We start from the raw sequence: 26,276 nt of genomic DNA, 5'->3' as shown, positions 1-26,276 counted from the left end.
TGGACTGTACCATCACACACACCTGCACCTGGATCCTCCAGCTGTACACCTGCACAGCCCCCGCCTAACCCCCATCACTAGTATCCACCTCTGTGTGTCCCTGGTGAGACTGAGCAGTCATATAATGTACATCAATAAATGCCCCTTCAACTACAGTTGCACCTACAGTTGGCTCCAGCCCAGGCTGCTTGCCTTGACTCCCACTACTATATATAAGTTTACAACCAGCCCTTGCCACTACACAAGACCCTAGCAGCTAACCCCCACAGGTAAACGTGTGTATACCACCTGATGTAGTCAACACGACTGTCTGTCCTAGTCCCTAGCCACTGGACCTGGAGATGACAGTGAGGACTCAAATAGCACTTGCAGCCACTGCAGACACTCTGCAGCACCTGCCTAGGACCACACAGATGTCAATGTTGGGGAGCCCTGTGGAGTGAGTCAAAAAAACATCATGCTACCCCTGAAATTGGTATAGTCATACACCCTGCACTGGGTGCCCTGTACCACTAGACCTGGGGTAACAGGATGCTCCAGCATGCTCACCCACAGATGAAAGGCTTCCCTTACTGAAGTTAATCGATAAAGTCTAGAAGAGGTGACTTTGAAAATATGAAAAAAGAAAAATATTGCCAACCAGGAATACTTTACCTGTCAAAACTGTCCTTCAAAAAGAGAAAAAGACTTCCCCACAAAAATGAAAGCTGAGGAAATTCATCACAAGACCGGCCTTAGAAGAAATGCTGAAAGAAGTTCTTAAGCTGAAATGAAGACATGCAAATTAGAAACACGTAAACATATAAAAATATGTTTACCAACACACTGGTAATGGAAGGTATAGAGTCAAATTCAGAATACTCTAATACTATAATATGGTAGAGTACAACCAGGAAAGATTAAAAGTACAAGAGTATTAAAAATAAAAATAGCTACAATAAGTTGTTAGTGGATACACAATATTTTTAAAAAGGTAAACTGTGAATCAAAAACATAACAAAGGGGGAGTAAAGGGTAAAGTTTTGTATGAAACTGAAATTAAGTTATCACTGTAAAATAAGCCGTTATAGCTATAAAATACTTTATGTAAACTTCACGTAATCACAAAGTAAAAGCTACAGCAAATTCACAAAAAGATAAAAAGAGAATCAAAGTATCCCATTATGGTAAATCATCAAGCATAAAGGCCGCAAGAGGGAAAGAAAGGAATGAGGGACCTACAAGACAGTCATTTCAATAAGATGGCATTAGTAAGTTCTTACCTATCAATAATTACCATAAATGTAAATGGATTGAATTCTCCAACCTAAAGATAGAGAATGGCTAGATTAAAAAACAAACTATATAATGCCTAAAGAGACTCATTTCAGCTTTAGGGACACACATAGACTAAAAGTGAAGGAATAAAAACAAAATAAAAGCCAACCTATAGAATGAAAGAAAATATTTGCAAACCATACTTGTACTATCTTGGTAAACAGAAGACTATGGGGAAATCTCAGATGGTGATGAGGTAGGTGAAAGTTACACTCACCTCCTTCCCAGGACCATAGCCAAATTAAAACTAAATTATAGAACAATCAGCCTGGATAACTTTCGGAACACTAACTGAATACAAACGAGTCTTTTAACTAAGGATTTACAAAAGAAGCCACATCAAAACCACTAGGAAGGGCAGAGAAATGAACATGGCTGACCCCACAACCACATTGGTGGCTGGGAATCTGGAGGGATATCTGAACTGCAGAGGTTACCCCACAGAAGGAAAGAATTTCAACCCTACACCAAACACCCAAGCCCAGAGCACCAGCGCTAGACAGAGGAGCACATATAATATCTGGCTGTGAAAATCAACAGAGATTCCATCTGCCTGGATGAAATAAGAGACTGCTAGAACCTAAGTGTCCTCTTAAAGAGCCAGTTCAAAAAATCTTCCTTAGACACTCATTCTGGTCTCTGATGGAGGGAGAGTGACTCGGGGACACCAGAGTCATACAGAGAGAGACTGAATTGTGTGGCTTCAGGGAGTGGGCTGGAGGGACATCTACCAATGTCCCTGTGCAGTCCCTCTCCTACAAAGTGCACAAATACCATCTTTCCTGGGTCAAACACTCCCCTCCACTTGGCACTGGACTTGAGAAATGCACCAGCCCCTCCCTGCTAATACCCTAAGGCCCTGCCTCACCAAATTTGCACTTGGCTCAGGGAATGCTGGCAGTGTCCAACATAGGCCCACACTCAATCTTTACTGACAAATTCTCAAGTAATTTCAGGCAAAACCAGTGGGTGCCAGAGATACAGAAGTCCAGGAAGCACAGAAAGCCCCCCCCCCCAAAAGACGAATCCAAAGAGTTCCACGCTAAGACACATCATGTTTAAAAGACCAAACATTATAGACAGAGAAACTTAAAAGCAGTAAGAGAAAGATCACTAGTTACCTACAAGGGAACTCCTATAAGATGTCATTTCTTAACAGAAACTTCGCAGGCCAGAGGGACTGATGTAAAATTTTCAAAGAGTTGAAAAGCAAGAACCTACAACCAAAACTACTCTACCCAGCAAGGCTATCATTTAAATTTGAAGGAAAAAACAAAGAGCTTCCCAGTCAAGAAAAAGCTAAAGGAGTTTATCACCAACAAACTAGTATTATAAGAATATTAAAATGACTTATTTAAGAAGAAAAACAAAAGAAGAACATAAATACAAATAATAAAGTGGTATAAATGCATACCTATCAATATCACTTTAAATGTAAATGGATTAAATGCTCCAACCAAAAGACATAGAGTAGCTGGATGCACAAGAATAAGATTCATGTACATGTTCCCTACAAGAGACCCACCTCAGACTAAAAGACTCACACACAATGGAAGTAAAGGGATGGAAAAAAAGATATCTCATGAAAATGGAAAGGGATAAAAAGCTGAGGTAGTTAATACTTGTATCAGACAAAGTACACTTGAAAACAAAGGCTTTAATAAGAGGCCAAAAAAGACATTACATATGATAAAGGGATTAATCCAAGAAAAGAATATATGGACTCAACACAGGAGCACCTAAATATCTGAAGCAAATTTTGACGGACTTAAAGGAAGAGACAGAGTCTTCATTAACATTAACGTACAGACCTCCCAGACAGAAAATCAACAAGGAAACAGTACCTTTAAATGACACATAAGGCCAGATGGATTTAGTTGATATTTTAAAAACATTTCACCCCAAAGTGGCAGAATATACATTCTTTTCAAGTGCACATAAAACATTTTTCAGGATAAACCACATCTTAGGATACTACACAGGTTTCAATTTAAGAAGACAAATCGTATCACACATCTCCAATTACAATGGTATGAAACCAGAAATCAACTGCAAGAAAAAAAACTGAAAAACACACAAACACATTGTAAGCTAAAAAACACGTTACTAAACAACGAAGGCATTAACAATAAGATTGAGAAGGACCAAATCAAAAGATATCTTGAGACAAATGAAAACACAACAACACAAAACCTATGGAAAAGCAATCTTAAGAAGAAAATTCATAGCCATACAGGCCTGCCTCAAGAAACAAACAAACAAAAAATCCCTCATTGAACAATCTAACCCTACACCTAAAGGAACTAGGAAAAAAAACAAAGTGAACAGAAAAAATAATAAAGATCACAGAAGAAATAAATGAAATACAATATAATCTAAGGAAACACTATAAAAGATCAATGAAACCAACAACTGATTCTTTGAAAAAATAAGCAAGATTGATAAACCTTTAACCACTAAATTCATCAAGAAAAAGAGAAGATCCAAATAAATAAAATCAGAAATGAAAGAGAAGTAACCACTAAAACCACAGATATAAAAAGGATTATACGAAAATACTACAGACCTTATATGCCAACAAACTAAATAATCTGGAAAAAATAGATAAATTCCTAGAAACATACAATCTTCCAAGACTGAATCAAGAAGAAACAGAAAAATCGGGACAGATCTATTAAAACCAATGAAATCAAAGCAGTAAATCAAAAAAACTCCCAACAAGCAAAAGCCCTGGATCAGTTGGCTTCACAGGTGAACTTCACCAAACAACAAAGAAGAACTAACATTGAGGCCTTGGCTGGGTAGCTCAGTTGGTTAGAGCCCCTATATGCCAAGGTTGTGGGTTTGATTCTTGGTCAGTGCGCATATAGGAATCAACCAATGAATACGTAAATAAGTGGAACAACAAATGCATGTTTCTCTCCATCCCCCTCTTCCTCTCTCGCTCAAAAAAAGAAAAGAACACCTATTCTTCTTAAACTATTCTAAAAAATTCAAGTAGCAAAGACTCCTAAGCTCATTTTACAAGGCCAGCATTATCCTAATTCCAAAAGCAAATAAAGACACTACAAGGAAAGAAAAGTACAGGCCAATATCCCTGATGAACATATGTAAAAATCCACAACAAAATATTAGCAAACTGAATCCAGCAATATGATCCTTAAAAAGATCATACACCATGACCAAGTGGGATTTATTCCTGGACATAAGGAAGATTCAATATCTGCAAATTAACAGCACATAAACAAAATAAAGAATAAAATCAGGTGATCATACCAATACATACAGAAGAGGCATTTGACAAAATCCAGCACCCATTTATAAAAACTCTCAGTAAAGTGGGAATAGAAGAGATATACCTCAATGTAATAAAGGCTATATATGACAAACCCTCAGTTAACATCATACTCAACTAGGAAAATGTAAAATTGTTTCCTTTAAGATGAGCAACAAGACAGGGATGTCCACTTTCACCAATCCTATTAACATAGTACTAGAAGTCCTACTTATAGCAAATGGGAAATAAGAAATAAAAAGCATCCAAATTGCAAAGGAAGAAGTAAAACACTCATTATTTGCAGATGATATGATACTATATATCAATATATTGAGAACCCTAAAGATTTTACAAAAAAACTACTAGAATTGATAAATCAATTCAGTAAAGGAGTAGGATACAAAATAAATATCCAGAAATCAGTTGTACTTTTATATACCAATAATGCACTATCAGAAAGAGAAATTAAGAAAACATTCCCATTTATAATTGAATCAATAAAATAATATACCTAGGAATAAATTTAACCAAGGAGGTAAAAGACCTGCATTTGGAAAATTTTAAGACATTTTAGAAAGAAACTGAAGAGGACACCAATAAATGAAAGCATATACTGTGCTCATGGATAGAAGAATTAACATTGTTAAAATGTCCATACCATCCAAAATTACCTATATATACAATAAAAGTCAAATGTCATTTTTCACAAAACTAAAACAAATAATCTGAAAATTTATATAAAATAACATAAGACCTTGAACAGCCATAGCAGTCTTTATCCTGCTATCTGAAAATTATACTACAAAGCTGTAATAATCAAAACATCATGGTACTGACATAAAAACAGACACACATCAATGAAACAGAACAGAGAGCCCAGAAATAAACCCACACCCATATATATGGCCAATTGATATTTGCTAAAAGGGGCAACAACATACAACGGGGAAGAGAAGACAATCTATTCAATAGATGGTGTTGGGAATACTGGACAGACATATTCAAAAAAGTGAAACTAGATCACCTTCTTACACCATATAAATAAATGGAAAAAAGACTTCAATGTAAGACTTGAAACCATAAAACTCCTGGAAGAAAGCATATATATGTCTATGTCTACATACAATAAAATACTATTCAGCCATTTAAAAAAAGAGAGAGAGAAAAATCCTCCACTTGTGACAAAATAGACAGACATTGAGGGCATTATGATAAATGAAATTAGTCAAAAAAATAAATTTATGATATCACACAAATTGTATGACACAAATTATATGACATCACTTGGAATCTTAAAAAGCATAACTCACAGAAATACAGTAGAACGGTAGAGGGGACTGGGGACTGGGAGGAGGGGAAATGAGATGATCAAATGGTATGAACTTCCAGTTATATAACAAATAAGTCCTGGGGATGTAATGTACAGCATGATGATTGCAGTTAATAACACTGTATTTTATACCTGAAAGTTGCTAAGAGAGCAAATCTTAAAGGTTCTCACCACAAAAAATGGTAAATTTGTACATGATGGAGGTGCCAGCTAACACTATGGTGGTCACCATTTTGTAACATATAAGTGTATCAAATCAACACATTGTACCTTAAACTTACACATTTTATATGTCAATTATATCTCACTAAAGCTGGAAAATAAGATAAAAAATAAACCAAAATGAAATATGAATTGATTCCACTACTATGACAAAATCTTGGCCAAGTTATAAAACTTCTCTGTGCAAGTTATAAAACTTCTCTGTTTCCTCATCTATGATAATGCCTAACCCACAGGGTGGCTATGAGTCAAATTAATTAGTACAGTTGACCTTTGAACAACTTGGAGGTGAAGAGCATTACCCAGTGAAAAATCTTCATATAACTTAAACTGACCCCCCTCTACATAAGTAGATTCCCAACAGCAGATCAAAAAATACTGTTTTCAGTCCAGGGTTGGTTTAATCCCCAGATGCAAAACCCAGTAATATTAATACAGTCTGCTGTGTATAAAGTGCTCCCATATATAATGTGCACCCACGTTTTTGGCCCAAACTTTCAGGAAAAAAATCTTTCATTTTAATTTTTTAATTCAATGTTTTATTTATTTATATTTAGATATTTGGTTTTTTGTATTATAAAGGAATTTTAGCATTTATTTGTGAACATTATGGTACAAAAAAATTTCATGTAACAAATAATTACAAAACACAAGAACAGATACAAGGTATTTCAAGTACTACCCATGTATAATGTGCATCTTTATTTTTCCCTCAAAAATTTGGGCAAAAACGTGTACATAATATATAGCAAAATACAGTATACAAACTGCTACTGTGGAAGGCAGAATAATGCACCCTCAATAATGCCCCCCAATGATACCCAAGTCATAATCCCCGAAACCTATGGTGAACCTCTTTATGGCAACAGAGACTTTGTTGATGAGATTAATTTAAGGATTTGAGAAATGGGGAGATTTTCCTAGAATATTCAGTTAGGTCCAATGTAATCTCATAGGTCCTTATAAGGATAAAGGAGGACAGTCAGACCAGAAAAGAAATGAAACAGAAGAGGTTGTCAGAGTGATGCCATGCTAGAAAGGGTCCTTGAGCCAAGGAATGCAGGCAGCTTCTAGAAGCGATTGGGTTGGCCAAAAAGTCCATTTAGTTTTTTTCCATAAAATAAGAGTCATTTTTCATTTTCACCAATAACTTTATTGACTTGGATATTTTGAGTATGTCACTGTCTCTTGCTATTGGCTTCCAGTGGGTAGAGGCCAGGAGTGCTGCTAAATATCTTCCAATGCCTAAGAGCCCCACAACAAAGAATTATTTGGCCAAAATGTCAATAGTACCAAGAGATTTTGCAAATCACTTTTGACACATTCAATCAGTCATAGCACCATACACTGCACAAATCTTTTTTTTGTGTTTCAGTTGCATTTTTACCTTTCCTAAAATAATAAAGCATAATATGCCCAAAATGTTGCATGTTTTCTTCCCTCTTCAATATTAAAATAGCTGCACAAAAGTTCACCAATTTGGTAAGTATTTTTTTAAATGCATGCTGATATGACAGCTGTCACAACAACCTAACAAAATTGTTTTGAATGAAGTTAAAGACAACTATGTACTACTAGACCCACTGTACGGAAAATACTAAATGAACTTTTTTGGCCAACCCAATAGAAAAGGCAAGAAAAAATGGATTCTTCCTTAAAGCCTACAAAGGAAGGCAGCCCTGACAACATCTTGATTGTAGTCCACTATGACCCATTTCAGACCTGACCTCCAAATCTTTAAGAGAATACATTTTCTTATTTTAAGCCACTAAGTTTGTTGTGATTTGTTACAGCAGCAACAGAAAATTAATATACCCGGCAAAGTATTGATGCAACATAAATAAAGCTTAGAAGGTATCCTTATACCTTCAGTCCCTGATGGAGGAAGCTGCCTAAGTCCCATCAGAAGTGGAGAGCTGAGAGCCTAAGGAACTGCGAGCCCATGCACTGGAGCAATGGAGAGTGAGGCCATGTGACTTTATAAGCTGTTTTCCCAGGAGCATATATATTCTGGTCTAATGAGGCTATAAAATAAAGGAGGCAGAAGAAAACTTTACGGTTAAAAACATTTTTCAGAGAAAGAAGCACCAAGCTCTCCATTTTGGACAGTCTGGGGATTAATAAATAAAAAGTGTTTTAAAGCTATCCTGGAGCTATGGTGGGACAATGGAATGAGAGTGTAGTGTACTGTAGTTGGCCAGGTAAACTTCATGGTGGCTTGGACCATGGCAGTGGAGGTAGAGGAATGTGAAACCATTTGACAGGACAGAAGAACTAGGAAAGAAAAGGGAAAGAAAAAAAGAAAAATGGCCTCTTTTTTTTTCCTGAGGCAACTGGAGGATGATAGGGGGCATTTTAAGAAAATAGAAAATGCTGGGGTAGGAGCAGAGTGAGGGATAAAGGTTTTGTTCTGGAGTTATTCGATAGCTCAGTGGTGTTATCAGGTAGACATGCAAGTCTGAAAGTTGGGAGAATATATAAATTTGAGGGGTCAGTATAAATATGAATTTAAAGCAGTGGGAACGAATGGGATTACCTAGAGAGAGAGAGTGCACAGAGCCGCTTTTTATAATTGTAAAAGGCTCACCAGGCAATTCTCACACATCTGCAGTTAAGAACCACTGCATTAAAGCTAAATATAGGGACTGTAATTTGGTAAAAGAGAATCTGTATTTCCAGCAGGGGTGACACTGTTGGTGCGGTAGTTCCAAGTCAGATGCTTTTCAACTATATAGAGGAAAATCCTGCTATTTGGTTAGATTTCAGGCACTTAACAGGAAAGCATTTTGGTTTGATAGAATGACAAGTAACCCCTCAAGTGATCAGAATGACAGGTAACCCCTCAAGTGACCACTCCACCCCTTAAGATGTGTAGTGTTGAGGCCAAAAAGAGTGTGAACTGGAGCTGTGGCCATAGTCAGGTATCTAACTCTACTTCTCTATCAAAAAGCCACAAACCACAGTTACAAATGACCTTTTAATGGTATGTTCCAGACCCAGAACTTACCATGCCTGAATCTCTTTCAAGGTATTATCTTTGTGGTGCCACTTGTTCATTCAAAGAAATAAATGCCCTCACCATGTGAACATAAAGAATGCTTAATTATATAATACTATTATAGATTCGTAATCTCGCATCTGCCTATAAGTGACAGTAACAGAGGCTACTAGATGCAGGTATATGACAAGAGTGCCACGTGACTGAAATGAAGAGCTGGGATCTCAAGTTAACTATCCCTTGCCACAGCTGGGTACCCAAAGGACTCATGGCTGCACCTGGGTAAACCACTCTGCAGCTGCCAGAATCACTCTAGAGGATCCTAACCCTAACCTGGAAATAACAACAGGCTGCTCAGCTTTGCCCCACCTCTGACCACTTCCAAAAACAGGGTCATGATTCCAGTTGCTAGCACGTTCTTCTGCTCCAGGACACAGCTCCATTTCTACCCTGCAAGTTTCCAGATGTATATTTAGATTAGAACCATATGACACCCTCCTGCATTAGCCCAATGCAGCTGCACAGAAATCACCTCCTATTGAGGCAACATTTTAGGCACCAAGCTGCTATATAAAGTGAGATGCTGCACAACAGTTATCTTTTTAAAAACTATTATTAGAAAGCTTGTAAATAGGACAAAATGTTTGTATTATTAAATATTTTGATATAATGCAGTTTTATTACTTTCAAATACATTTAAAAACTGCATGAAGTGGTACTAAGCAAATTAAGTGTTGACTAATAGAATATTTTTCTTTAATTCAACACTTCCCAAATTGTTCTATGGATCATTATTTTTCTTTGTAATTTTTTTGCTAAAAAAGTTTTTAAATCATAATAATTTTTCTTCTAAATGTATTTTTATTGCATTTCTGTTCTGGGATAATAATGCCAAAAATATATTCCACCAAAGACCACTCATGAAAGTTCATGGGATGAATTTTTAGGCTGCAACAATTCCCAGGGAACCACAATCATGCTGTCACATGTCATCTGGCCAATGACTGCTGATCTAGGCTGGTAATGTCTTAGTTTTTTGACATACTCCTATCTTTGTATACAAGAGTTATTTATATACTTATACTACCTAAACTTCTGAGGATAAATGGCATATACTGTATTTACCCTATTTAAATAAACACAATTAACATGTCTAAGATGGTTCTTCATACAGAAATAGTTTTGAGGAACCTCTGAAAACAGGGTTGTATTAAGTATATAATCAGTCTGATTTCAGGCTTATTTACTGTATAATAATCATTTCCTCAATGAGCTCCTTCGACCTCTTACTGACAGGAGACAGGTATCTAGGCAAGTCCCATCTTAATGACAATAAATTTTGAACCTCCTAACTATTCTTTACAAGCCCTAAAGCCTCTATGGTTTTATAAATCCTTCCCTACTGACTTTCTTTATAAAAATCCATCTGATGCAATTGATCTCCAAGGGTAAGGTGGGACTTGGTAAATACCACAGAAGCAATAAATGCAATAGCCAGGCATAAAGTAATATATAAAATTATAATAATAGCAAACTTGTAAATGTCACACCATCAGAATCAAAGAAAAGTTAAGGATATAAATTTCTTAGATTCTTCTCAAATCTTGTTTTTCCTTATTTTTCCTTATTTTAAACAATTATTGGTTAGATCTTCTCCTTAAAAGTCACAAGAAATATCTTGCATCTCCAGCGTTGTCCTCATTTGGCCCTACAATTTGCAAGCAGCAGCCCTGGCACAAAGACAGTTCTTCCTCAGTTTGTGGGGGATCAGCAACCAATCAAAGAGGAGGAGCTCTTATTTACCCTAAGCAGTTAGTAGGTATTCTCAGAAATCTGTCTGATCTTCAGAGAAAAAAAAAAACACCCTGAGTTATAAGACCCCTACTTGGGGCATTGCCTTTTGATCCTATAATAAATATCTATCCTTCTCCAGTCCAGCAGGCTCCCCAGCACTCCCCCCCTCCACACACACTAATCTATGTTTGTTCTTCCAGCCTAGAAAAAAATAATTTAGCCCCATAACTTGAGCTGAAGATGAAAAGGGTCATTTTTAGTTTCTTATTGAAATGCTTCTTTGAAATCGTTATGATAGTCTCTTCTTTTCTTAGGAATGCTGATCAATGAGCTGGCTTCTGAGAATTTGAATACAAGCTGCTTAGTTTTATTAACATCTGCTATACAGTAATCTTAATATAAGAGGCATAGCTTTTGGGTATAAGAAGTGTATTTCGCTTTCTGCTCTATTCTCACAAAGCACAATCCCAACTGAACGCACTATACTGATGACTACCAGATCAACATCTCCCTTCCCTGATCTCTCTCACTCTGGCACTCCAGCCCACTTGGCTATTTCCACTAACATCCACCTCATCATAAATGAATCTGAGCTTGGCTTCCAAACCAGCTCATTTTTCAAACTATCCCATTCTGCAAACAGTACAGGCAGTCTCCAAACACCCCAAAGGAGAAAGGTGAGAGAAATTTTTTGACTCAGACCAATCATTACCCTTTATCTGATCTGCTAGAAAGCCCTGATGCTTCTTTTTACAGCATGTCTCCACATTTTTCCTCTTCCTCTTGACTCTAGCCAATTCAGTGCTGGTATAGGGATTTACTGCCTTGTGTCTCTATAATCTCAAACAGTTCCTCAGCTCCTTCCTGCTTCTGAGTCTTCCTACACACTGCTACCAGAATAATCTAGAGACTGAATATTCTCTTCGCTCTCTTCCAGGTCTAAAATTTTCTACGAAATTAATTTTCCAGCACTGCTTTTCTCAAGCATCTTTCTGGTATACTCAGTAACTTCAAATGGTTCACTTCTATCTAACTTATAATTCCTTGGACTGGCTCTCAGGCAATTCAATCTGATCCCAAACTACCTACCCCGTTTTCCCATCTACTCTTTACCAAAAATTCTAAGTTAATCTCCTCACTTCTCATGATGCCAGCTAGGCTCCTTCATGACTCCAAGCCTTCAGAAGCATTATATTCACACAAGGAATATTGTTTTTTCCTTTCAAAGTCCTACCCAATCAGGAAAGCCTAGCTTCTTTCCCATGTCCTTTGGTCTACTTGACCTGGGCCATTACCAGAACTTTATTCTGTTTCTAAATTCCTTTTAAAGCCTTTTCCCTTATATCGAGAATATGAATTAAGATCACAGTTTTATTTTATTTTTAGCTGCTGTATCACTAAAACCTACAACAGTGCCTGGTACATAGCAGGTAAACCTCTGTCCATAAATCTTGGTTCACTGATAATAACTGGCATTTACTATATGCCAGTCACTGTTCTAACTTCTTCAACTCTTTTAGTGAACCATTAGGTGACACTTAACTGTTTCTTATGGTTTCATAAATGGTAGTTTTGTCTTCTCAAATAACCAAGAAGCCCTTTCAAGGCAAGTAATATATCTAGTATGACTATCATAATCTCATAGTGTCAAACACACAGTAATTTCTCAAATACATGTTGGGTATAATACAAGAGAAGGGCCACTGAATTACAATAACTTAGGTTTGCTATGACCAGTTATGAGATCTGCGGCAAATTTCTGAAGTCCAGTTTATGCATCTCAATGTCTCTACCTGAAAAATCAAAGACTAAATTATCTGACTTGGAAGAACCCTCCCTTACTCTAAAATTCTTTGTCTGATTTTTTCATATTAGAACTCTTCTTGGGCCCTGGTGACTGTTAAGAGAATGACTACCTCACTGGGTTCTAAAAATGCAAATTCAGGACTTTTGGGGGTAGAAAATAATTTCTGAGAATGATTCATACTCTCAGGCTTCCATCCTCTAATGCTCCACAGGTTTAAAAAAAAGTGCTACCACAAAGGCAAAACCTATAAATTCCACATTCCTCTACACCTGTGGTAGGAAGGCACAGAAGGGAACTGCTGCAAAGGACATCTTCAGCGCGAGGTACAGCCTCACCCTGGAGGAGGAGAACTTCCCATGACAAAACTAAACACAAGCAATGCTGGAGGAAACATGTCTGAAAGAAAAAAAATCACTGGCAAATTCCCTGGTCCTCCAGACTCCTGATTGAGGGCAATGAGGCTCACTGGTAGAATCAGGTGTCTTTGAGGCTTGCTCTGTCCTTGGAAAAAGCATTTAATTTCTCTGAACTTCTAAGGTGCCTACTGCAAAGGAAGCCAGTGAGAAACCCATTTACATGTAAAGATGCACAAACACATACGTTTAAAAATGGAAAAAATACACTTAAAAACTGCGACACCACTCAATGAGAGAAATCACACCCATGTTGTTCAGCCAAACTCTGCAGCAACTGAATGATGACAGTTAAATCTCTGAGAACACAAAAGGGATGGTGGCCTGTGCCACAAGGAATGAAGAAAGTCACACATAATCTTTAAGAACTGTGAAAAAGTATCAAAATTAGCAGAAATTAATCACTCTTTGGTAAATAGGATGGCAGTCCAGTGCTGGTTCAAGATATCCTTGTAGTTCTCTGCCTCCAAGCTGAGCAGCCCTCAGGGTTCCTAAAGAGATTATGAGGAAAATACCCAGACCCTGGCTTTCCACCTACTGCTTACTAACCAACCCAACCAGTCAGATTAGGTTCAGAATTTAGCCCATCTGTGAATTATACGAAATCGAAATATTATAAAGTCATGGTTTTCAATCATGAGACTCTGAATCGATCTTGCACAGTTCATGCCCTAGAACCCTCTGTCCCAGAGCAGTCTGGTAGTGAGCAACCTTCAGGTGATACAAAGAAAACAAATTAAACATGTCAAACATGTCCATGCTCTAGCCTGACAGTTCTCTAAGAATACTTGGAAATCTATGAAACACAGAGATAACACTAGTTTTAAACCACCCTCTCAAAACACAAAATAAATTTGACTAATGCTTATGTAATGACCAGTTTATAAGAATTTTGTTTGTTTTTATTAATCTACATCTGCTTCAATAGCTCTAACCACACTATAAATATCTTTAATGTCAATAACAAGAGAAATACAGTTTAAACCAGTAATTGGAGAACTTTTTTTCTGTAAAAGGCCATTTTAAAAATATTTGAGCCTTTGTGGGCCATCTGCCTTTATTGCACAATTCATAGAGAAATGAGTTGTGTCTATGTCATGAAATATTTAACCACTTAAAAACATTATAATCTTTCTTATCTTGTGGCCCTAAAAAACAGGTGGCAGGCCAGATTTGGCAGCTGACTTAGGCAGAGTTTAAGACCAGAGGTCTTGGAAACAAGAGGGAAGGAAAATATTTGCCAAAACCTTCATTCTTTTACTACCTCTATTGCCGTCCCTCTTTCTTTAAAAAAAAAAAAAAAGAAGACTATTTAGAACAAAATGAATAAGAGGGAAGTCTCCATGCACTTCATTTTCTAATTTCTTTCCCTGCTTTTTCTGATCTCAAGAAAGGATACAAAATGTGCAGCAACCAGAATCATCAGAATTAACAAAAATAAAACAATGATAAACTGAAGAAAGGAAATAGCTTGCCTAAGAAAATTTTAAACATATCAAATTATTTTTGCATATGACTTTCATACTACCTTGTTACTAATCAATACATCATATCTCTTGTGCTAAAAGGCAAAGGAAATAAATCTGGACTACTGCCAACCTCTAATTTAGCTTGCAGAAAGTAAAAGATGATCTACCTACTATCCACTGACCAGAATGCTTGTCTCAGAACAAGTATATATAATTTTTTTAAGATTTTATTTATTTATTTTTAGAGAGGGAAGAGAGGAAGATAGAGAGAGAGAGAGAGAGAAACATCAATGTGCGGTTGCTGGGGTTATGGCCTGCAACCCAGGCATGTACCCTGGTTGGGAATCGAAACTGGGGCACTTTGGTTCCCAGCCCACGCTCAATCCACTGAGCTACACCAGCCAGGAGTATATATAATTTTTATAAGTTAATTATAATAATCTTCCATTTTCTTTCTTTAATTTGCATATGAACATAATCTACCCTCATATTTTCTGTAACATATTGCAATTTAGAATCCAAAAAATGTAAGTGAATTTTAGGCATCCAGAGAAAGGAAACATTTTAATCACCTGAAAGTACTAGATATCTTTTTGAGTATTAAAATTAATCCTTTTGATCACTCCTTCCTAAAACACAAAATGCTAACAAAGAACAGTGAGAGTATACTAAAGAATAGGCCTTTGGCTAGACTGCAGCCAAACTGGTTTCCAACAGGACTCATTTTCCCCCTAGAGGACATTTAGCAATGTCTGGAGACATTTTTTAGTTGCTACAACTGGGGGGAAAGGAAGGAAAAAGGTGTTTCTGGAATATTCTGAGGGATGATGCTACAATGCAAAGGATAGCCCCCAAAACCAAAATGTCAATAGCAATGATGTTTGTAAGGCAGCCAAAGGTAGAGTTTGTACAGTTTTAAGCTAAAATGCTTCAAAGTTGATCTTTTCTTTAGGAAACAATATGTCAGAGTTAAAAACTTAACATAAAATATTCACTACACAACTATTATGTGCTTGTCTGTATAAAAGTACAAATAACATTAAATATACCATCTCACAGAAAAGCTACCATATGACCTCAAGATACTGAGTTTGTTTAAACCAAGTGATTTATGTCCTCCTATCATAAGGCAAATTTAGCAATAGTCAAACACTAGGTCTAAACTCCACTTCACTACAATCAACCTTCACACTTGATCTTAAGCATGATTTCAACCTTAAAATTAGTGCTTGGCTTGAAATCTGTATCTGAAAGAAAAAAAACCTTTTAGCTAAAATGGTCTACTTACTCTCCTGATCAACCTACTAGTGACAACTATGAAAAGAAGTAAAATTCACTTTCCAAGTTTCTCCTCCACTCCTAAAAGCTGATGCTACTAGGAACTCGATCATAAAACACAATGACTTTATGATCCAAGAAACAGATGATATCTCAGCTATTGAATAGCCTCCTATTTGCTTAAGTATCTCTACGGAAGTGAGGGAACAACAAAGAAAAACAGACCACCAGACTCAAAAAAATAAGCTAATAATTAAGCAGGGGATCAGAAGCAGCTACTATACCACTCCTTCTATGAAAAAATGCCAACACTTATGCCGGTCTGTCAAAAAAAAAAAAAAAAAGGCCAAAGTTGTAACAGCTATCACAAAGAGCAATAGCTGACTCAAAGTGAAGACAACAAGTAAAATTGGAAATTTCAGTCAATGCTTCTTTGCCCACAGCTCAGGTATCCCCCAATGCTACTGAATGAGCAATAGAAAAAATCCCCTGAAGATAAACAGGATCACAACTTCTCCCAAACAAACCTATTTGTTTAGTCCCTAACAGCAGTGCTGATCTGGGTATAACATCAAATCAACTTAAAAAATACTACACTGAAGCCTTCAGACCAGGTGCTGTCATGACTGTCACAGTGGTGTACAGGAAGTAAGCTTGAGTCTTAGTGAAGCATGCTGGGCAGGAGGAGTCCTGCAGGATTGCTGGACTCAGAAAGGGGTGGAGGAGACCAGTCTCTCCAGAGGCTTGCAGTTCCGGCATTCCTCCTAAATGCCTGACTGCCACCGATATCAAAGTTCCACACCTTCCCAGAAGTCACAGATGAAGTAAGCTCCCATATACACACCTGCACAAACCTCAGAAAATAGTCTATAAATAGAGTACACTGGAGTGTGAAGAAGCCAGCAAGATCATGTTTTCGTCTGTATCTGTAAAGATTCACAGATTTCTGAAGGCAAGAAAAAACAATTGGGGGATCAAGGTCAACTTTTATTAAACATCATCTAGATTTATTAAACATCACCCAATATAAATGATGTTTAAGAAATATTTTAGATGCTTATTAACATATAAAAATATTAAATATAAATATTAACATAGAAAAGTGTTTAAGCATATTTTATATGTTTATTTTTACAATACAAATTAAAAACCAAATGGCATAAAAGTCCCCACTTTCCAATGTCTTTTAATTGAATATTTATGTAAAGGCATTCTCACTTGATAAATATTATCTGGATACAAAGATAAAATCTGAACTTCATTTCCATATTTCCCATCAGTCCCAAGAGTTAATATCAATCTCTTTGGCCACATGCTATACTAGTTATTTAAAGACTGATCATTTGTTATACAATATCAGCTCATTAATTTAATTTTCCAGATCCAAACATAAGACATCATATTATAATATATACATTGTTGATAATAAGCAACTTGTGAAATCTGCTTGTAAGAAATGATAAAGCATTTTAGGAAGACTTTAACAATGTTTCTATCCTTTCTATCTGCTGGAATTCTTTCATTACCTCAAAGCATCTTTGGGGCATTAGACCCTGGCCAGACTTTCACTGAGTGGAAGTTTCATTAATTTTCCTAGCTGAGCTGTATTAACCCTAAAATTTACGCATAAGCTAAAACAAACAAGGCCACCTGTTGCTTCAGGCCTCAAAGGAATTCCTCCCAGAAGCACAGGGTGAAAGCCTTTGCCTGTGTCTGTCTGTCTGTCTGTCTGTCTGTCTGTCTGTCTGTCTCTCTCTCTCTCTCTCTCAAAGGCAGGCAGCTGCTCCAGGGTGGGAGAAACCCAAGCACCCTGATTTGGGCCCACTTCTGCCCCACAGCCTGGCCAAGCAGTGGAAAACAGAGTTGTAGGAGGAATGAAAGAGTGAAAGCCAGAATTAGAGCAAATAGATTACTCTCATTTTAGGATGATTTTAAAACATATCTTGCTTAACGAGATGGATCATATACCTTCCTGTAGGTTCCACATTAACTGAAAGAAACTAAAACAGACAAGTCAGAAGACATCAATCCCTTTCTGGATAAATCATTCCTCTAGACATCAAAAATGATATATAGTGGCTGACTGCCTTGCGTCTAATAATTCGGTATCCAACCGCAACAAATAAATATACCATATTTTGCCAAGTATAATACACACCCAAGTCTTTGGCCCAAACTTTCAGGAAAAAAAATCTTTCCATTTATTTATTTAATTCGATTATTTATTTATTTATTTATTTATATTGAGAAACAAAACTGATTATCGTATTCCAGGGCATTATTTTGCATACAAAATAATGCATAATGCATAAGCATAAATGAAAGAATTTAAAACACTGTAGATATGGAATAGTACTACCCATGTATAATGTGCATCCTTACTTTTCCCTCAAAAATTGGGGCAAAAAAGTGTGCATTATACATGGCAGAATATAGTAATACACTGCAACTTGGGTGCACTATGTTTGGTTTTCTCATCAAATGAAGGTTTACATGACAGAAGTAATGAAAAAACTAAAATTCAACTCAAATGCTGGATGCTGTGCTACATTAATAGTTTTCATTATGATGTTTGGCTCTGACAAGAGCTAGAAAACCTAAGACAGTTATAAATATCAAGCATTTAATGTTTCAGAAAAATTAGCATATTCATCAGGGCTTCATAATAAAAGTTTTATTTACAAAAAAAGTCATAAGCCAAGGAGCCACAGAGCAACACGCTCAAACTTCCCCATCAGATCTTTCCACAAGCAGGCTGGGGCCTAATAGCAGGCAAAGAATTACCAAGAGGCAGTAGAGCTAGTTGCTGAGAGCCTAGCCTCCAAAGGCCGCATGTTCAAATCTCAGCTTTAACTGTGTGACTTTGGGCAAGTTCATCTCTCTGTGTTCAGTTTCCTTACCTACTAGGTGGTGATTGTGAGAATCGAGTTTATCATGGAAGATGCATAGGCTGATGTCAGACACATAAGTTAGGCTTACATCAGGTTTATTCTATCCACCTGCTTCAGGATTTAATAGTTCTCCAAAACTAATTCAGCAAAGAGTGCCTTCTTGCTGCACTGAAAATCCAGTAATAAAAACCTAAGACACCCTTTAAATGTAAAAATCTCCACCTACCAAACTCTCTCCTCTTGCAAGCAAAACAGAAAACACACAGGGCCTTTTCTTCCAGCAGCTACTGTCAAAAATACTTTCACTTTAAGCAGAAATTCCACCCCCTGACAAGGACTAGGGTTGGATATTAAAATACGGAATTAACTTTGCCTAAGATGTCCCAGTAACTGAATGAGTCATTCACTTCTTTAGAAACAGTAAATGTCAAGGTTGCCAGAGAACCCTAGCCCCAGATGTTTGCATAAATTATTTCCAAGTGGTCATCAAATACAAATCCAAAGGACGTTATTCAAGATAACACTTTAAATAAAATATATCAGTTTTTATGATTCTTCCTGTAATAAAAAAAATCTGAAAATAAGTTTACTAGGAGTAGGAGCAGGGAGAGGTGACTCACAACAGTAAGATTAGCCCCCAAATTATGAAACAAGGCTTAGAATTCCTCCTTTTGCTCTTGCTTCACAGAGTTCACCCTTTTTAAAAACTTTTATCCAATCTTATCAACAAGCACTGGATAAACACTAAACCCAAGGTTGAAAGATATCCCATGGTGCTTATCCCACAATATTTTCTTTATCAGACTACTTAGGAGAAGCGGAAGCTTTTAAATTTTTGATACATCTGTTTATAACAAGATTTTCAATACCTGTCACCTGCAAAATATTGAGTGTTCTACAATGATGGTAGTATCCACACAGGGGTCTTTTTTTCCCCACTTCTATAATAACTCAGGTAAAGTTAGTAGTTTAATTTTAAATAAATTCAAGACTTTGCCCTAGCATATCACAAGAACAAATGACAAGGTTACTATTATAAGACCATTTAAATTGTCGCGCGCGCGCGCGCACACACACACACACACACACACACACACAAATTAAAACCTCAACTTGTTCGCGTTCTACGTTTCTCTATCCCTTAGTCAAGTAGTTGTCAGATCAGTTTGTCAGGGTTTTGAGTTCTTCAGGTTCATTCATTACAGGGGATACTACACAATACCCAGTTTTACTAAAATTTCTGAAGTACACTGATGATTGACAAATAACTGGAAACGAAAATACACGCGGCGCGGTATCCTTCCAAATAAAACAGACTGTCTCCGTTTGCTTATTTTTAGCAACTTTAAATAAAAGCCTCAAGACGGGTCGTTTTCCCAGCTCGTTTGACAATTCGACCACCCGGCACAGGGCTGAGCGCCCCACAGCTTCCGGCCTGAGTATAACACGCGCTTCCCCACTAGGCTTCAAACAACCCCATGTAATAGCTGAAGAATAACGACTAAAAGCAACCCTACAGATTCACATCTAAGAGGACTGCAACACGAAATAAACTTTTGTTTATTTCTTAAGAATGGGGTAAAAACATTGCCCAGATGGGGTCTGTTTGACCCATTTCCGCAACTAGATATGCGCAGGGGGTCTGTGCAGCTTAACCCTGTGTGGGCCGAGGGTCTACCCAAAAGCGGTAAGACTGCGTTGTGCCTGCTAGGGAGCTTCTCACGCCACACGCGTTCCCCGGCCAGCAGGTGCCCGAGGGCACCCTAAGAGGCCCGGGGTGAGAGTACAGGAACCTGACCAAGACAGCACGCCGCTCCGCACTTAGTTAACTCGGCGCGCCCAGGAAGAGGAAGAGGCTCCCGGATCGCGGCCACAGCCACCCCAACGCCGCAAAGCCGGGTTGGAAGGAGGCTCCGATCCTCCTCCGGTTCGGGTTCGCCCTGCCCTTGCGCGGAGCCTCAGCGGGAGGTAGAGGGCGAGGAGCGGCGGGTAACTACACCCCCCCCCCACGCTTACCTCCTCGGTGCTTACCTGGGGGAAGGAGCCCTCGCGGCGCGGGTTCTTGGGGTAGTCTAAGTGACCCCGGTCCAGCATCAGGTAGAGCGAGAAGATCACTACACAGAAAATCGCGCTGCCGAACACGGTGAACTGGCGGCTTAACTTCATTTTTCCTCGATAGACTCGGGGCCAGGGCACAGTCTTCACCCAGAGGAGAACTGTGGACTCTTGGAAGCGGTCGCCGAAGGCTCCCCAGTTACAAGCGTGCGCTCTCCGCGCTTTTGACTGCGGGTGCAGGTCCGGATCGCGCTCCGCACCTTGTATCTGGCGCCACTAGCGCCCTCGGCCTTCACCCTGGCTCACCGCTCTCCTTAGGACCAAGCGTCCCTCCCCTAGCGGGACCCGCCTGCAGCCCGTAAAGGGCCCGGAAAAACTTGATCTCGAGCTCAGCTCCAGCACTAGGCTGGGCGAGCGGGGCAGGCGGAGAAGAGGTCGCTCCCCGGACTTCCTGCCACCACCTTCCCAACAAAATCCACAGGAAAAGTTTTCTCGACAAGGGTAGGGATGTCCCCTTCACACAGGAGGTGCGGGGTTCAGGAGTCCAGGGCCGGCGGCGCCGAGCTGGGTCCCGGGAGCCTACGGGAAAGAATCGGTTCGGGAGGAGCCTGGCCCCAACTTAGCGCCCGGACGACCGGTCCCGCCCCGCGGCGCCGCCCCCGCCTCCCCTAAGTGAGCCCCTTCCTGCTGCCGCCGCGGCCGCCGTTGTCGGGCCGGGAAGCACCCCGGGCGCGGGGACGCAAGGATCTGGCAGGAGTTACCTCGGAACGCGCGCCCACCCTCCTGCCTATCCTGCCCCCCGCCGCCCCTTCCTCTCAGTTCCGAGACCCGGGCTGCGCTGATAGGGCGCAGGGGGCAGGCGGCAGTGGCGCGCGGAGGAGGAGGAAAAGGAGAGCAAGAAGAGGACCGTCCCCGGAGAGGAGCCCGCTCCAGCTGCAACCGCAGGTCCCCTCCTTCCTTCCCACCCCGCAAATGTGTAGATGGCGGCGGCAGCTGCGAAAGGAAACGCTGGTTCTCCAGCGCCACGCGGCGCTCCTAACCGCCTGCCACTAGCTGGAGACAGCAGCGGCGCGACGGCCGCTGGGTCAATAGGCGCCCGCAGCCCGAGAGCTGAGCAGGCAGCTGGCCCCGCCCCTTCCCGACGCGCCGGGATGAGGGGGCGGGGCCCATGGCGTCCAATCACAATGCGCCGCCCGCCGGGCCCGCCCCGCGTCTGCCTCCGTGAGCCCTGGCTGTGGGGAGACCTCAGGCGGCTTTTGTCGTTCCGGAGGAATATTTGCTAGAGTTGAGGCCCTCAGAGGACTTCCGGAGCCACCTGACCCTATTGCACTAGGGCTGAGATTTCTCCTCACTCTCCTTTCGCTGTTCAGGTTTCCTGTCCTTGAGGACCCGGTTCTGGCGTGCTTTGGACGGGAACTCCATGAAGAGCTATAGGAAAAGAAAAAATGGGGGTTTCGAATTCTGTTCAGACGCATCTTTAACTCCATTGCTTTTGATGGCTTCCTGGTGAAACCTGAGGGAAAGGAGCCTGCCGAAGACCTTTCAGGCAGATGTAGACATATGGCTACAAAATCTATGAGGAAAACTGAAAAGTGATGCTTGTCCCAGTTATTAAGCCTCTCAACTCCAAATTCACCCTCTTTTGACTGTGCCCTAAAAATGCGTCTGGGCCTTTTAAAGTAAGTTTTCCTTTGCCAGCAAGGGCTGAAGCTTTGTCAATAGAGGGCACTGAAGAGACGCTACAGGAAAAACGGGTGAGGGGTCCCACCTGGGTTCGGTGCACTGGTAGACAAGCTCTTGCAGCATACCTGATTTTCTCTTGTGCCAAGCCCTCTAGTGCTCAGGGGCCAGCAGATTTCTCCTATGTCCCCAAATCTAGTGGTTTTTGTAGTGGACACTATTCCATGAGTAGCTTTCTAGGCATACTGGACACAACCTTTAAAACAAGTTTCAGAGGGCAGACTTTCAAGAAGTTCTGCAGGTGTGACACCACAGTGATTTCTCTGCCATTCAGTGAAAATCGGCTATTCCCTTTCCAGTAATGACTGCATCTTAGCCCTGGGAGGGCCTGGGGGAGCTCTTCCTTGGGAACTCCATCTCCCAGCCCAAAGGTTAGTTCAAGCTTAGCTCCTTATAGCTGGTATTTCTGTATTCTCCAGGGTTCTCTTCTCACTGGTGATTCCCTCATTACTCTAATCCCCAGTTGTAGTTAATTATTTTTATTAAGCTTTGCCTGTAGTCTCTAGCTTACTCGGTTGATTGAAGAAAATTTGGACTCAGTAGTGGCATAGAGTTTGCAAGACTGAGATGCCAGAGCTTCCTGATATAATGTGGAACAGGGAATCCAAAGGTTTAGAAAAATGTTATACTGGACTAATCAAATGTAACCTGCATACACATTGCCCCAATGTGCCATGCAAAGGCCTAAAAGACACTTCCTTCACTAAAGAACAAGAAATATGGTAGTGAGGAGAAGGCATACATCTTTGAAAATTTCTGTGGATGTTCCCCTCTGTAGGCCATGTATGACTATAGAGGTTGCCATTATTAAGATGGGCTTCTTAATTTTAAGAATTTTTTTGAGTTTATTTGAGCCAAACTGACATTTGCCAGGAAACAAAATATGAATGGATTGAGAAAAATGTTCCCAAAAATGGCAGTTTTACCACTTATTTTATACCAGACTCAAAGAGGAGGACATGAGGGGGTTACAAAATCCATTAGTAGTAGATTAAGAAGGTGGGAGAAAGCCAAACGGGCTTTCTGGGAAGTATCTGGGGTTGGATAAAGAGTAAAATGGAAGAACACATACTTCTTTTACATTGTGAGTATGGGATAGTTAACAATTAATATTTACAGCACATTGGGATGATATTTGGGCAGCAAGATGACAATGAGGAGTTCTATGGTCTCCCTGGGGGGAGATTTTGCCCTGAGGGGTCTGGAAAAGGGTTCACTCTGATGTTCCAAAGGTATGTTAACATAGATGCAAAAAGACAATAAACAGTCTCAGTTAAGGTAAAGATTGACTTTTGTCAAGAAAAATACTGGCCTAGGACATGACTACCTAGCATGACTTATGTTTAGTTAGGAAGTTTTCATTTCAGACCATCCTATGTGGTTACTTTAGGTCTCTGAGTTTGTAAAACCTGCCATGCAGACCTCCCCTGAGCTTGTCAAGTTTAGTATGTGGCATCCCCCAGCTTGTTGGAAAAGTGCTAACAGGGTCTACAGTTACATTGAAAGGATATGAGAATAAAATGTTTGATGTGACTAAGGTGAAAGTTTGGATGAAGACTGAAATGTGTGAACAGACTGTGTGAAGTGACTGTGTCTCCTTTACCTGAATGTATTATGGGAGGGATATTGTGTCTAGCTGGGGAATGCTTCTCTACCTCGAATTATAGAATGGAAGGCATATAATCTTACATTTTGGCCATTATTTTTAATTACATTTTCTTGATTATTTTCTTGGTTAAACTATTACAGTTGTCCGAGTTGTGCCCCCTTTGCCCCCTTTCATCCAGCACCCCCAACTCCCTCCGACAGTCCCCACACCATTGTTCATGTCCATGGGTATAAGTTCTTTGGCTACTCCATTTCCTATACTGTATTCTACATCCCCATAGCTATTCTGTAAGTATTTATTTGTACTTCTTAATCCCCTCACCTCTTCACCCATTCCCCCATGACCCCATGACATCACGATGCTCTCCATATCCATGATTCTGTGTCTATTCTTCTTGTTTGCTTAGTTTTCTTTTTAGATTCAATTGTTCACAAGTATGTATTTATTGCCATTTTATTGTGCATAGCTTTGATCTTCTTTTCTTAAATAAGTCCTTTTAACATTTTACACAACAATGGTTTGGTGATGATGAACTAACTCCTTTAGTTTTTTTCTTGTCTGGGAAGCTCTTTATCTGCCCTTCAATTCTAAATGATATCATTGCTGGGTAGAGTAGTCTAGGTTGTAGGTACCTGCTTTTCATAAATTTGAGTACTTCTTGCCAATCCCTTCTAGCCTGCAAATTTTCTTTTGAGATATCAGCTGACAGTTTTAAGGGAACTCCTTTGTAAGTAATTATCTGCTTTTCTCTTGCTGCTTTTAAGATTCTCTCTTTATCTTTAACCTTTGGCATTTTAATTATGATGTGTTGTGGCTTGGGCCTCTTTGCATCCATCTTGTTTGGGACTCTCTGTGCTTCCTGGACTCACATGTCTGTTTCCTTCACCAAACTAGAGAAGTTTTCTTTCATTATTTCTTCAAATAGATTTCTGATTTCTTGCTTTTTCTCTTCTCCTTCTGGCACCCCTATGATGCTCATTGGAGCCAAGGAAATACACAGGTTTTTTGAGGTTTACTAGACAATTGGCTCTGAATTGATGCTAATTCCTGGTGACACAAAACACCGCTATGACCCTCCAAGAAAAGGTAGAGTTTATCTTTGTTAGTAGATAGATGAAGCTTTTGCTCATGTCCAGCTCACAGTTCAGTTAGTTCAGATGATCCACATAGTCACTATGTGGGTATTTTCTCAGTTCTAGAACTGGCAATACCACCACATTGGCTTTCTTACTTATGGGTTGAGGGCCATTATACTACAAAGAGCTAAGTGGAAGTTTCTGGAACTTTCATTCCCTTCCAAGGTAGTAAACCAGAAACAATTAAATCCACCATAAAAGACTGAAAGAAGCAGGGCTGGTGATACCTATAATATTTCCATTTAACTCACCTGTTTGGCCAGTGCCGAGTCATATAGATCTTAGAGGTGACTGTGGGCTATTACAAACTTAATCAGGAGGTAATTCTAATTGTGTCTGCTGTTGCTGATACAGTATTTTTACTGGAAGAAATCACCAACACAGCACCTGGCACTTTGCATATAACTATTGACTTGGCTAATGCCATCTTCTCTGTACTTATTTATAAAAACCACTAGAAACTGTTGGCTTTTACATAATGGGGCCAACAGTATACCTTCATAGTACTTTTTCAGTGGTGTATCAGTTCTCCTTAATATGTTCTACAAAGATGCTGACCATCTTGACATTCCACAAAATACCACATTAGTTCATTTTGATTATTCATAGTGACAACATTATTTATGCTGATTGAATTGGATGAGCAGGAAGTAGCCAGGATTTTATATGCCTTGGTAAGATATTTAAGCCAGAGGACAGAAGATTGTGGTCATGAGTATGAACTGACAACTCTAAAGTGGTCCTGGCAGAGCCCACACCTCAGGAGTGGGATAAATTCAAGGATGGTACACACTATATAAGGAAACAGCCACTGAGAGAGGGAGGAATCCAAGCAAATGGTGTTTGTTATAAATGATGAGGATGGATAAAAAGAATGAAAGGATTGCTGCAGAGACTGGTCATACTAATCACGTGCCTATGATAGGGAAGCAGCAACCCA

At 39.5% G+C, this 26,276-nt stretch overlaps 1 protein-coding gene across 2 annotated transcripts in view; it reads right to left on the bottom strand.

Moving 5' to 3' along the window:
• Nucleotides 1–21,952, bottom strand: part of MAN2A1 (mannosidase alpha class 2A member 1) — a 163,177-nt gene extending 141,225 nt beyond the window's left edge. The window contains exons 1-2 of one of the 2 annotated variants that reach the window (XM_045837987.1): nt 21,613–21,952; nt 20,828–21,430 (exon numbers count right to left, since the gene is read on the bottom strand). In XM_045837987.1, coding sequence (XP_045693943.1) covers nt 20,828–20,962 — 135 coding nt within the window. In that variant the 5' untranslated portion in view covers nt 20,963–21,430; nt 21,613–21,952. Of the gene's footprint in view, nt 1–20,827 lie in introns of both variants that reach the window. The other variant, XM_045837986.1, reaches the window with a different exon arrangement.
• Between the last annotated feature and the right edge of the window lie 4,324 nt (nt 21,953–26,276).

Source organism: Phyllostomus hastatus, unplaced genomic scaffold (genome assembly GCF_019186645.2).
Source record: "Phyllostomus hastatus isolate PE091 unplaced genomic scaffold, TTU_PhHast_1.1 phas_contig_254, whole genome shotgun sequence".
NCBI classification, from domain to species: Eukaryota; Metazoa; Chordata; class Mammalia; order Chiroptera; family Phyllostomidae; genus Phyllostomus; species Phyllostomus hastatus.
The sequence above is the reverse complement of the archived record's forward strand: the minus strand, read 5'-3'. Positions and strand labels throughout refer to the sequence as shown.